At 42.2% G+C, this 14,693-nt stretch overlaps 1 protein-coding gene across 3 annotated transcripts in view; it reads right to left on the bottom strand.

Moving 5' to 3' along the window:
• LOC126544016 (uncharacterized) overlaps window positions 1-14,693 on the bottom strand; it is a 169,015-nt gene that overhangs the window by 70,733 nt on the left and 83,589 nt on the right. For all 3 annotated transcript variants that reach the window (XM_050191192.3, XM_055062447.2, XM_055062448.2), the window contains exon 6: window positions 8,605-8,850. In XM_050191192.3, coding sequence (XP_050047149.2) covers window positions 8,605-8,850 — 246 coding nt within the window. The remainder of the gene's footprint in view (window positions 1-8,604; window positions 8,851-14,693) is intronic.

Raw genomic sequence — 14,693 nt, 5'->3', positions numbered from 1 at the left:
CGACAGAATAGGACATCTGTTCGCAGTGATTTTGTTGCGGAGGGCAAAAACCTAACTGTGGCTTAATCACATGCAGTTTGTTATTTCTTTCTGCGTCCCACATGCGTTGCCATTGGTTTCGCAGTTTCTTTCGTTCGAAAGGTTTCAGATCTGTGGAAATGACAACAGAAGTAGGATTAACAGCATGTGATGCAATTGATGTGGCCATCTGGTCCGCTAGAACGTTAGCCTCGATGCACCTATGGGCAGGCACCCAGCTTATAATCACATCTTAGTTAGATGTATACGGAATAAAGTTGATTCTTTACTGGATTTTTGTGCTTACAGAATGACATCAATGCCTTCACAACCCATAGGGTATCCGTATATATCACCGATTTTTAGAGTTTTTATTTCCTTATATGCTTCACAGCCGACAATAGTGCGTAGCCTTCAGCCGTAAAGATATTTGTTTTCGGATGCAGTACAACAGATTCCGAGAAGGATGGTCCGACAGTTACATAGGACGCCCCGTCATGTGACTTCGATGCATATGTGTAGAACTCCGTGTAGGAGTGCTTGTACAGGATTTCTAGGAAATGCATCTGGATTTTACTATCTCTCGCATGCTTTGTAACTTGCAGTAAAGATATATCACATTGTATCAGCTGCCACTCCCAAGTAGGTAGCAACCTAGCTGGAGGCATTGGGCAATGTTTGAGGAGTGGGACATCCATTTCATCCCTGAGCTCCCTCACACGCAGTGAAAAGGGTTGTCTTACAGGGGGACCATTACGATAGAGTTTAGCATATGTCATATCGTTAACGGTATTAAAACACGCATGTTGATGATTAGAGTCAACCTTCAGAAAATATGGTTGGCTGATGCACGTTCTCTGCAGATGTAGTGATCATTTAATTCTGCATATAGACTCTCAATGGGACTTGTTATGAAAGGGCCAGTGGCCAGTCGGAAGCTTAGTTGGTGGACCGGATCTAGCATTTTAGCGTACTCGGGGCGGCAGAATGGGAGATCACAGCACCACAGTCCAATCGTGATCGAATCAGGATCTTGTAAATGTTCATTGAGCACTTCTTATCGCTGCCCCATGTTGTGTGGGATAAAACTTTCAGTAAGTTCATTGTGTTTAAGCACTTCAGCTCGAGATAGCTTATGGGTGCACTAAAAGTTAGTTTAGAGTCAACTAAAATGCCTAAGAACTTGTGATCTTTGTTCACAGGTATTTGCTGACCATACATTTCTATATTGGGATCTGCAATGAGCCCTTTGTTTCTAGTGAAAAGCACACAAGGACTTTTGTTGGGGTTCACTTTAAATCCGTTTTCGTCTGCCCATTCGGACACTTTGTTCAAACCTGGTTGTACTTGCCTCACAGACTGCAAGGTTGCAGAATTTGAAACGTACTTGTATGTCATGTGCGTAAACAGAAAAAAAAATGGCTGGCGGTAATTATGCACGTAGCGTGCGCATCACAATAAACACCGCGCAGCCAAGCACCCCTACTTGGTGTACACCAATTTCTTGTATAAAAGGTTGCGACAATACATTGCCGATTTTCACGCGGAAAGTGTGTTTGGTCAAAGAGCTTTCTTGTATGTTCAACATATTTCCACGAATACCCATTCCCGACAAGTCTCGCAAGATCCGGTATTCGCAAGTCATGTCATACGCCTTCTCCATATCGAGGAATATCAATAAGATGAACTGTTTATGTGCAAAGGCATCTGGGATATTTCCTTCAGCGCGCAAAAAATAATCAGTCGTGGACCACCTGTCTCTGAAGCCACATTAATGGGAATCAATCATGTTGTTCGGTTCAAGGAATTGTATTAGTCTACAATTAATCATCTTTTGAAACAACTAACACAGACAACTCGTACGAGCTAGCGAGCGATAACTGGCCGCCAAGGAATGGTATTTACCCAGCTTCAAGACGGGAATAACAATAGCGTTGTTCCACGAGGATGGCAAGTATCCGGCAACCCAAGTGTAGTTTCAAATTGCCAGCAATGTCATGTGTGTCTCCTTGCGAATGTTTTCGAATCATGTCATGCATCATTATATCAGCTGCCGGTGCAGAGCTGCTACATGTGCTCAATGCAGCTTTAAGCTCGGCAATATTAAAATTAGGGTTGTATGGTTCATCCGGACGCCATCTATGACCCAGTGCTTTAAGTTCAGCTAATTGTTTCTACTTGAGGAATGACATTGTGTAATGCGTGCAGCTTGATACAGCTCGAAGTGTTCGCCCAGAGCGTTGTGCTATTCTTCCAAGGTAGTCCCTTGGTCGTGCACTAAGGGCAAAGGGTGGATTTGTTGCCTCTTTAGCTTTCATACGCCATTCCATGCTTTGAACTCTTGGGTGTAGGAAGTGATGCCCGAGAGAAACCTCTCCCAAATAGCCCTTCTTGCAAACCCCACGCTTTTTTTTTTTTGTTTCTTTCGTGCCAGTCTCCCATGTTCATTCCAACAAGGACCCGTGTTTTGCATGAGAGTCACTGTGTTTGTGGAATAAATTTTTGTGCTGCGCCGAGTACAAAATGAGTAAAATACGCTACTGCTTCATCTATGCTAAAATCGGTGATAACGTGTCGTTATAAGTAAGTCGATTCCTCAACATTACTCCATTCGGCGGAGGCTAGTTTCCACCGGAGATTATGTGGGGGGGGGGGGGGGGGGCATTCGTGTTGGCGTACGGTATTTAACCTTACAGGGAAGGGCTCACTTCCATAAGGATTGTTGATTGCATATCATTGCAAGTCCGACAAAATTGAAGCTGAGCTAATCGCCAGGCTAGTCATGAATATGAATTATGATGAATATTTAATGTGTTGGCTCCTTGCTGAAGAGCCGCGCACCAGAGTTCACAAGAAAATTTTCAATTAAACGTCCTCTCGCGTCACATCGCGAGTCTGCCCACATGGTGTTGTTTGAAGCTTGAAGTTTATTTTTTTCTTCATTACAGAAAGAGGCAACAAGAACTAAAGGCCACGTGGCCTGACAAGGGGCTCTTGCTCCTCAGCACGTTCGGCTTACATGATTATTCATTGTACACTATAACATTCACTGTACAAACATTCAATGTACAAATAAGATAACATTAAATGTACAAATATAACAAGAACGAGTAATTACGATGTAGAAAAATACAAATAAAGAAGATAATTTGTAAATTATTCAATGATTATGTCAAAAGACATTTATGCTTCAATTTTTGTTTGTACATTCGCATCAATGCGCAGATTAAAGCATACGTATATAGTGCATCAGATAATTTTAGTGAAATAGCATGTTATCTATAAGTAATTTGATTATGTATGACACGGTTTTTTATACATTGCTGAAAATGAGGTGCACAATAATCAGTTTTTTGCTAAACGATGTTTAGTAGCCTTTGCATTTGAAAGTTTATATCCTGACGTCCGTAGCTAGTATACGTAAATGGTATTTATCTGATTTGATTACGTAATGGGTATCGAAGTGAATTGGGTGTGCGGACAACACCGAGCCTGTGTTATATTAAAGGTAAGAGTAATTTATAATAAAAACTTGATTTGCTCGGATCAGCAAGGGTTTGTGAAAGATATCGTGTGTGGGTAAGTGACGCGGCCTGCCATAGTTTTCAAAAATGCGTACTCGTTTTAGCAAGCTTATAACTTCTCATGGTTTTTTGCTGTAGTTGTTCCCCAATCAAGACACAATAAGTTTGCTTCGAGTAAAAAAGGGCGTAGTATATTGCTTTGTTTAGCCTTAATGGTATTAGATCACCTATATTATACATACAGCCCACTACTCTGCTAAGATCATTGCTCACTTATTGGCATGATTGTCCGAGGAGAAGTTCTCTTGAAACCATAGCCCCGAAAACTTTTGAGTTTTTTCTTCTTCTAGCCTCTCTGCTGCAAAGAGAACAGTTATAGTAACAGACAATGGCTAATTTATTGGTTTAAATATTATATATTTGGTTTTGTTGACATTCAATTTTAGTTTGTTGATGAACAGCCATTCAGATAATAAATTTAAATAATTATTTATTTATTTTCCTAAGCATTGCAAGAAAGATGTAACAAATAAAATATTAGTATCATCTGCGTACATGATGATATTAGGTGAGGAAGAAACGTTAGGAAGGTCATTAATATAAAGTATAAATATAACAGGACAAAGTATGGATGCCTGTGGAATGCCAGTCTGTATCTTGAGAAGAGAGGGAGTCGCCTGATTATATGAAACAAACTGGTAACCATTCGTTAAGTAACTCCTAATTAAATCTTATGCTGCACCACTTATACCGTAGTCATAAAGTTTGCACACAAGTATATCATGATTTATACTGTCCAACGCCTTACGCAGGTCCAGAAATAGGCCTACTGTGTATAAACGGTTTTCCACATTTTGCAGTATTTGATGTTTTATATTTAGGAGCACATCCTCACATGATTTATTTAAAATCTATATTGTGCCGTAATAATAGTACCATATTTCCTTAAGAAACCCTCTAGTCAAGCGTTTAGAACAGTTTCAAAAAGTTTTGATAAAAGAGGTAGTAATGCTGTAGGTGGGAAATTGTTCACACTATGGTCAGCACCACCTTTATGAACCGGACAAACTCTGCCTATTTTCCGTTTGCTAGGAGAAATTCCGGACTCAAACATTTTACTAATAATATGAGCCAACACATTAGAGATGATGAAAGACAAATTTGATAGGGGATGCCATGATACCGTCGAAGGAAGTCCCATTACAGTGTTTGACCTGGGGACCCCCTCCTGTATATTATTGCCTTGTAATATATCTTGTCTATTAATAATAAAACCTTATTCAGACCTGCAGCACTGTTTGACTAAAGTTGTTTATCACGCTGTCTATTTCGCTTCGTGGTGCCGGAAATAGCATTAAAGAATTTTGCACTGTCAGTTTCACAACAGTTGCCCTATCTCTTCTGGATCTGCTGCAGAAATGTTATCCAACATTGAACAAAGTCAGTGTTTATCATAGAGACGGCTTCTTCACCGGCAAGAGTACCGCTAACCGAAACTATTCGTTGGTCTTGAGGGCTAGCCTTTCCTCCAGATATCTTCCTAATTTCCTGTCAAACTTTTCGTGGATTCGTATATATGCGCGAGAGCACGTTCTCATAATATTTTTCTTTTGCTTTTAATTCTGAATTTACTTGGTTTCGATGCTCCTTGAATTTGGTGCATTGATTCATGTCTGGTGTTTTAGGAAATGTATGGTACATTTTGTTTTGATTTTTGATTTTTGTAAGAAACACTAAATCTATCCAAAGCTTTCTAATTTTCTTGGGTCGCTTTGTAGCACTATGTTGTGGGAAGGCTACGTCGCAGCAAGCGATTATTTTATCGAAAAATGAGTTGTATGCCTTATTTGGGTCTCTTTCAATTAGTTCAGAATTTCAATTATTTTTACGAATAAGAGAGCGAAAATAGGCTAGCGTCGTTGTATCGGCGAGGTGGTAAGAATATGCAGGCGCATTTTGCTTCTATTTCTGCGAGCAAGGCAGAGAACAGAAGATTGGAAGATGATCACTTTTATCAGAGGACATGACACCAGCAGTCACAGACGAAACATCTACATTAGCGATACAGACACCTAATAAGGTTTGGCTGTGTGCTGTTGCACGTGTTGGTAAAGTTATAATATTCGAGCTTGCGTAAGAGTATAGCAGATGATTCTATTCTCGTGTTATTGTACGTTCAGCCATCATATCTATGTTCAAATCTCCTAGTATGGCAAACATTTTGCCGGTGCCACTGAGATAAGCTAGCAGCTTATCCTTAAAGGAAAAGAATTCTTTTTTGTTGCCACAGGGCGGTCTGTACATACTGAAAACGGTCCAGCTTGAAGGCGAATAGGGAAGCATTCAAAGTTGTGATTAATTCGGGAGAAATCTGCAATTTTTCCGAGTTTAGATCATTTTGTACACATGCTGCTAGGCCGCCGCCTCTTGCGTAGGTACGGTTTAGTACGTGGTGCCTGTAATTTTTTAGCCGTATGTGGTAGTCCTTATCAGATAACCATGTCTCAGTAAAAAGAAGGGCATCCGGGTTAGCGTTGGTATGTTTGAGCAATTCAATTTTATCTTGCCTAATTTTTATGCTTCGGGTGTTTAAATGAAAGATTAAAATGTTTTTTTAAACCCGCACATATATTTGAAAATGAAACGTAATCATGATAAAGATTTATCGACCAAAGCCATATCTGGACTTAAACCCAATAAAAGTTATTCTCACGAAATAAAGCTAAATATTAGGTTATATTTCGCTGATATCACCAGTGCTGAAAATATCCCGAATAGGAAATGTTTCATTGCGACTTGCCATTACTTTCCCTCCAGTGGTCCAGGCATATTTCCAACCACGCTCATTCTTTCTTTGTTTCGCAGCACTTGGTAACCTTGTCTTGTTAAATGCTAAATAAAGAATATAGCACTATTCCCATCAAAGCCAAGCATTCTGGTATTTTTTTTTCCTTTTGTGATTTAGGAAGAAACCCGTTCCTTTTGATGCGACGCACAAATCGAATATGTTTTTTTCGTTATGTTTCGCTGTCGGTACTGTATGGCATGCGTCAATATCAGAATCTTGCACTTCCTCCGCTACAAAATCGCCAATCTTCTTTATAATCGTTTTGGCTCAGCATCAAGAGGAACACCCTTGATTTCTAAGTTGTTGGAAGGCTGGTATGTTTTAAGCTCCTCTAGTTTTCGCGTCAGCTAAGTATTTTGCACTTTATGTACCTTGTTTTCTCTTCCGATCGCCTGGATTACTTCTTTCAATGCTCCAAAGTCCTTAATTTCCTGTCTCAGTTCTTTTAGCTCTTCTGGACTTTTTTTTATCTCTCCAAGTTAATCAATTATTCCAACACGCAATTCGTCCACAGCTTCTTTGACATGAGGTTTCTGGACTATGGCACAATTTCACGCTTGTAAAGTCTAGACTGATGAAGAAATTGCGGCCACTGACCAAGTCAAGGTGAAAAAACACACAGAGACGTTTCGGGACCCGTACGGGTTCCTTGGTCACACTTGGACCCGTACGGGTCCCGAAACGTCTCTGTGTGTTTTTTCACCTTGACTTGGTCAGTGGCCGCAATTTCTTCATCATCATGTTACCTGACCAGACGAACTTTCGTCGAACTCTTGACTAAAGTCTAGACTGTTTCAGTTGCAGTTTCGTGTAGTGCGGAAGCAGTGCATAAATTTGAGCGGAAGGAAATCGAAAATGCGTGCGCTCACTTCTAAAGCAGATAGATATTTAGTCGAGTGCTCCAGATTCACTGCTGCCGAACTGCAAGCCTGGTCGTCGATCCGCCGCTCTTTAAGCCAGCCGTGCTGTACTGCTACCCCCTTGTGGTAGAGAAGGCGCCAAAGGAACCACGTAGGTGCCGCATAAGCGATACAACGCCAAGGCGATGTAGCTCTGCAATCTTGTAGGCGTCACACCACTGTGCCACGTGCGGCAAATCGAGCGACGAAAGCGATCAGCTGCAAAGCAGAAAGATAATTAGTTGTGTGCTCCAGATACAGTGCTGCCAAACTGCAAGCCTGGTCGTCGATCCGCCGCTCTTTAAGCCAGCCGTGCTGTCCTGCCGCCCTCTTGTGGTAGAAAAGGCGCCAAGGGAACCACGTAGGTGTCGCATAAGCGATACAAGGCCTGAGCGCTGTATCTCCGCAATCTTGTAGGCGTCACACCGCTGTTCCACGGGCGGCAAATCCTGCGACAAAAGTGACGAGCTGCAAAGCAGATATATATTTAGTTGTGTGCTCAAGATGCAGTGCTGCCAAACTGCAAGCCAGGTCGTCGATCCGCCGCTCTTTAAGCCAGCCGTGCTGTCCTGCTGCCCTGTTGTGGTAGAGAAGGCGCCAAGGGAACCACGTAGGTGTCGCATAAGCGATACAAGGTCAGGGCGATGTATCTCCGCAATCTTGTAGGCGTCACACCGCTGTTCCACGGGCGGCAAATCCAGCGACAAAAGTGATCAACTGCAAAGCAGATAGATATTTATTTGTGTGGTCAAGATGCACTGCTGCCGAATTGCAACTAATGTAGGCATTAAAATCGCCCACCAGTATGTAGGAATCTGGAAGCTCGTAGGTTATACGTTATAGAATCAGATTATAAAAATCGCTTTTTCCGAGCTGATAATTAGGGGTATGTATATATATGCAACACTGTATGTTGCACATATTATATATATATATATATATATATGCAATATACAGTGATCAATTTACTTAGAATAATTGCCCGAATTAACCCTGCCTGAAGGGGCGCCTGAAAGGCGATATGATGATGAGCTACGGATATGTCCACAACTATCGCTGCACCGCCAGAGGAGGTATTCGCCTCGTTGCGGTCTTTACGGTAGATGGTGTACTGATGGAGAAAGTTTGTTTGCGTACATTTAAGGCGAGTCTCCTGAACACACAGGAGCTTTGGGTTATATTTGTGTAAGTGTTCTTTGATGTCATTAAGGTTGTCGATAAGACCTCTAACGTTCCAGCGTATTATTTGTGTAGCCATATTGTTGGTGTTTTTATGCTGTGTCACAAGAGGATTCAAGTTGAAGAAATTACTTACTGACTCTTCTCTTGCCCCTTGGTATCGTATTCGTCCTTTGAAACGTTCAGGTATTCTCGTGGGTAGGTTGGTTCTGCATGCACTCTTTTCTTTCGGTTTGTAGCGTCGGGACTCGCGCTTCTTTCAGGTTGGGCTTTCCTGGTACGCTCAGCTTCATTGTCCAGCATGACCTTGGAGGCCGCCCAGCCAGGAGTCTCCGCGCCGTCCATCAGGGAATGGACATAACGGCTCAATGGTACCGTCCGCCTGAAATGGGAGATCCGTTTTTGATACCTTGACGACGTCGTCATCTTTGGCCGCACATTTCAGGAGCACAAACATTGACTTGGTGTTCTTTTGGCGTGCGTACAACACGCTGACCTTATACTGATCCCAGAAAACATCACTTTGCCCAAAGAAAGGCGCTAGTTTTTTTGACGTACAGTGAAAAAGCACGATGGGTGACTACATCCCCAAAAGGTCACTGCAGTTAGCGATTTTAATAGCCGCCCTCACATCGCGAGCTGAGAAGTTTCTCGCGTCTTTGCTCTTCCGACGTTTGGTGCACAAATCTGCCAATGCTACATACCCTCTGCGTTTATTGCTGCGCAACGATAAGCCTTTCACTTGGACAGTGTAGTGGTATAGCTCGTTTTGACGACTGTTCCAGACCCATATTTCATCATTGGGACCGTATTGGGACCGTATTTCATCATTGGAGTTACCGTGTGGCTCACCAGCTTCTGTGCGGAGCTTGAGGCCGCTGCCTTCAGGCGTGTGCTGGTCCCCGTCGGCGCGACGAGGTCCCACACCACCGCTGCCTCAAAACTAGGAGGCAGAACCAATACACGTGATCTCGTCAGTTATCTTCAGCTACCCGCCCCTATGGCATCGCCAGGTACCATGTGTGATTATAATTTTCGTGGTCGAGTGGACAGTGTTACTAGGTTGGCTTTAGTCGATAGAGGTAGTGCCTCCGTTATTAGTCTGAAGTTCGAAACCCGGCTAGGCCGAAAACTGATGCTTCGCTGCTATAGAGCTCATGCATTTTGTGTTGCGAGCGCAGAGTTGCTCCGACATAAAGGAGTGTGCACCGCGAACGTCTATTTCTCCCATGACATATATCGAGCCGAACATGCAATTCTCGCTAAATTCTCTCACAATCTATTTCTTTGCTTCGATTTCCTCAAACAGTGAGGTGTAACTGTTGACTGCGCTACCGCCGAGCGCTTCGTTTCTCCTCTTGCTGGCCGACCTCCTGCTGAATCGCACGATCATCGATCAGAAGGTCGACAGCATGCAAGTGAAAGACGTCTTTCAAGATTCCTGTAGCCCTTGGGTTGCGTAAATCGTCCTCGCTAAGATGAGCCTAGGGGTTCTGAGTCGACTACCGGCGTCTCCGTTGTCTGACGAAAAAGACGATTATGCATAAAGTGTATTGCGGCGCAATGGCCAAGTACGACCAAAGAGCGCCAGGCCAGTCATAATGAGCACAAAGTGAAGCGATAAACTATGAGCAATGAATGTGACTGGGTTGTAAAGAGCCCTAAAAGATGGTGACTGTAAAATGCGTAATAGCTACACGTAATAAAACTATGACGATGACTAGGAAGCGTGCCAAGGACACGAAATGTACATTGAGAAAAAATTACAATTCGTTAAAATAGGTCCTAGGATAAAATTTTGAAAAAGAACTAATGCCGTAACAGAGCCCTTGAAACACAAGGACCTGGAATCAAGCGCTATTGCAAAACAATTATCGCAGTGGGATCCTCTGGAACGAGGATGCTCTACGAATTTATGGGACTTATAACATGTAAGATATCACCACTTAAACCGAGGACCGCCTTGCTGTTAAAATCGGTTTCTTACCAAGAAACAACCGGGTGATGAGGGATGTAAACCAGTATGCAATAGGAAAATGTTTCTCTCTCTCAGCTTCGGCTTCCCGACAGTCTAGGAGCATATGGAGGACGCTCAGCCTTTCACCACATCAAACAAAGGTTGGAGGTTCATTTCCAGTAAATAGAAAATAATGGGTTCCAAAGTGTGCCCTATTCCGAGACGACAGAATAGGACATCTGTTCGCAGTGATTTTGTTGCGGAGGGCAAAAACCTAACTGTGGCTTAATCACATGCAGTTTGTTATTTCTTTCTGCGTCCCACATGCGTTGCCAGTGGTTTCGCAGTTTCTTTCGTTCGAAAGGTTTCAGATCTGTGGAAATGACAACAGAAGTAGGATTAACAGCATGTGATGCAATTGATGTGGCCATCTGGTCCGCTAGAACGTTAGCCTCGATGCACCTATGGGCAGGCACCCAGCTTATAATCACATCTTAGTTAGATGTATACGGAATAAAGTTGATTCTTTACTGGATTTTTGTGCTTACAGAATGACATCAATGCCTTCACAACCCATAGGGTATCCGTATATATCACCGATTTTTAGAGTTTTTATTTCCTTATATGCTTCACAGCCGACAATAGTGCGTAGCCTTCAGCCGTAAAGATATTTGTTTTCGGATGCAGTACAACAGATTCCGAGAAGGATGGTCCGACAGTTACATAGGACGCCCCGTCATGTGACTTCGATGCATATGTGTAGAACTCCGTGTAGGAGTGCTTGTACAGGATTTCTAGGAAATGCATCTGGATTTTACTATCTCTCGCATGCTTTGTAACTTGCAGTAAAGATATATCACATTGTATCAGCTGCCACTCCCAAGTAGGTAGCAACCTAGCTGGAGGCATTGGGCAATGTTTGAGGAGTGGGACATCCATTTCATCCCTGAGCTCCCTCACACGCAGTGAAAAGGGTTGTCTTACAGGGGGACCATTACGATAGAGTTTAGCATATGTCATATCGTTAACGGTATTAAAACACGCATGTTGATGATTAGAGTCAACCTTCAGAAAATATGGTTGGCTGATGCACGTTCTCTGCAGATGTAGTGATCATTTAATTCTGCATATAGACTCTCAATGGGACTTGTTATGAAAGGGCCAGTGGCCAGTCGGAAGCTTAGTTGGTGGACCGGATCTAGCATTTTAGCGTACTCGGGGCGGCAGAATGGGAGATCACAGCACCACAGTCCAATCGTGATCGAATCAGGATCTTGTAAATGTTCATTGAGCACTTCTTATCGCTGCCCCATGTTGTGTGGGATAAAACTTTCAGTAAGTTCATTGTGTTTAAGCACTTCAGCTCGAGATAGCTTATGGGTGCACTAAAAGTTAGTTTAGAGTCAACTAAAATGCCTAAGAACTTGTGATCTTTGTTCACAGGTATTTGCTGACCATACATTTCTATATTGGGATCTGCAATGAGCCCTTTGTTTCTAGTGAAAAGCACACAAGGACTTTTGTTGGGGTTCACTTTAAATCCGTTTTCGTCTGCCCATTCGGACACTTTGTTCAAACCTGGTTGTACTTGCCTCACAGACTGCAAGGTTGCAGAATTTGAAACGTACTTGTATGTCATGTGCGTAAACAGAAAAAAAAAATGGCTGGCGGTAATTATGCACGTAGCGTGCGCATCACAATAAACACCGCGCAGCCAAGCACCCCTACTTGGTGTACACCAATTTCTTGTATAAAAGGTTGCGACAATACATTGCCGATTTTCACGCGGAAAGTGTGTTTGGTCAAAGAGCTTTCTTGTATGTTCAACATATTTCCACGAATACCCATTCCCGACAAGTCTCGCAAGATCCGGTATTCGCAAGTCATGTCATACGCCTTCTCCATATCGAGGAATATCAATAAGATGAACTGTTTATGTGCAAAAGCATCTGGGATATTTCCTTCAGCGCGCAAAAAATAATCAGTCGTGGACCACCTGTCTCTGAAGCCACATTAATGGCAATCAATCATGTTGTTCGGTTCAAGGAATTGTATTAGTCTACAATTAATCATCTTTTGAAACAACTAACACAGACAACTCGTACGAGCTAGCGAGCGATAATTGGCCGCCAAGGAATGGTATTTACCCAGCTTCAAGACGGGAATAACAATAGCGTTGTTCCACGAGGATGGCAAGTATCCGGCAACCCAAGTGTAGTTTCAAATTGCCAGCAATGTCATGTGTGTCTCCTTGCGAATGTTTTCGAATCATGTCATGCATCATTATATCAGCTACCGGTGCAGAGCTGATACATGTGCTCAATGCAGCTTTAAGCTCGGCAATATTAAAATTAGGGTTGTATGGTTCATCCGGACGCCATCTATGACCCAGTGCTTTAAGTTCAGCTAATTGTTTCTACTTGAGGAATGACATTGTGTAATGCGTGCAGCTTGATACAGCTCGAAGTGTTCGCCCAGAGCGTTGTGCTATTCTTCCAAGGTAGTCCCTTGGTCGTGCACTAAGGGCAAAGGGTGGATTTGTTGCCTCTTTAGCTTTCATACGCCATTCCATGCTTTGAACTCTTGGGTGTAGGAAGTGATGCCCGAGAGAAACCTCTCCCAAATAGCCCTTCTTGCAAACCCCACGCTTTTTTTTTGTTTCTTTCGTGCCAGTCTCCCATGTTCATTCCAACAAGGACCCGTGTTTTGCATGAGAGTCACTGTGTTTGTGGAATAAATTTTTGTGCTGCGCCGAGTACAAAATGAGTAAAATACGCTACTGCTTCATCTATGCTAAAATCGGTGATAACGTGTCGTTATAAGTAAGTCGATTCCTCAACATTACTCCATTCGGCGGAGGCTAGTTTCCACCGGAGATTATGTGGGGGGGGGGGGGGGGCATTCGTGTTGGCGTACGGTATTTAACCTTACAGGGAAGGGCTCACTTCCATAAGGATTGTTGGTTGCATATCATTGCAAGTCCGACAAAATTGAAGCTGAGCTAATCGCCAGGCTAGTCATGAATATGAATTATGATGAATATTTAATGTGTTGGCTCCTTGCTGAAGAGCCGCGCACCAGAGTTCACAAGAAAATTTTCAATTAAACGTCCTCTCGCGTCACATCGCGAGTCTGCCCACATGGTGTTGTTTGAAGCTTGAAGTTTATTTTTTTCTTCATTACAGAAAGAGGCAACAAGAACTAAAGGCCACGTGGCCTGACAAGGGGCTCTTGCTCCTCAGCACGTTCGGCTTACATGATTATTCATTGTACACTATAACATTCACTGTACAAACATTCAATGTACAAATAAGATAACATTAAATGTACAAATATAACAAGAACGAGTAATTACGATGTAGAAAAATACAAATAAAGAAGATAATTTGTAAATTATTCAATGATTATGTCAAAAGACATTTATGCTTCAATTTTTGTTTGTACATTCGCATCAATGCGCAGATTAAAGCATACGTATATAGTGCATCAGATAATTTTAGTGAAATAGCATGTTATCTATAAGTAATTTGATTATGTATGACACGGTTTTTTATACATTGCTGAAAATGAGGTGCACAATAATCAGTTTTTTGCTAAACGATGTTTAGTAGCCTTTGCATTTGAAAGTTTATATCCTGACGTCCGTAGCTAGTATACGTAAATGGTATTTATCTGATTTGATTACGTAATGGGTATCGAAGTGAATTGGGTGTGCGGACAACACCGAGCCTGTGTTATATTAAAGGTAAGAGTAATTTATAATAAAAACTTGATTTGCTCGGATCAGCAAGGGTTTGTGAAAGATATCGTGTGTGGGTAAGTGACGCGGCCTGCCATAGTTTTCAAAAATGCGTACTCGTTTTAGCAAGCTTATAACTTCTCATGGTTTTTTGCTGTAGTTGTTCCCCAATCAAGACACAATAAGTTTGCTTCGAGTAAAAAAGGGCGTAGTATATTGCTTTGTTTAGCCTTAATGGTATTAGATCACCTATATTATACATACAGCCCACTACTCTGCTAAGATCATTGCTCACTTATTGGCATGATTGTCCGAGGAGAAGTTCTCTTGAAACCATAGCCCCGAAAACTTTTGAGTTTTTTCTTCTTCTAGCCTCTCTGCTGCAAAGAGAACAGTTATAGTAACAGACAATGGCTAATTTATTGGTTTAAATATTATATATTTGGTTTTGTTGACATTCAATTTTAGTTTGTTGATGAACAGCCATTCAGATAATAAATTTAAATAATTATTTATTTATTTTCCTAAG

This window comes from Dermacentor andersoni, chromosome 10, assembly GCF_023375885.2.
Source record: "Dermacentor andersoni chromosome 10, qqDerAnde1_hic_scaffold, whole genome shotgun sequence".
Classification (NCBI taxonomy): domain Eukaryota; kingdom Metazoa; phylum Arthropoda; class Arachnida; order Ixodida; family Ixodidae; genus Dermacentor; species Dermacentor andersoni.
Note: the sequence above shows the minus strand (reverse complement) of the source record. Positions and strands in the feature narration are given on the sequence as shown.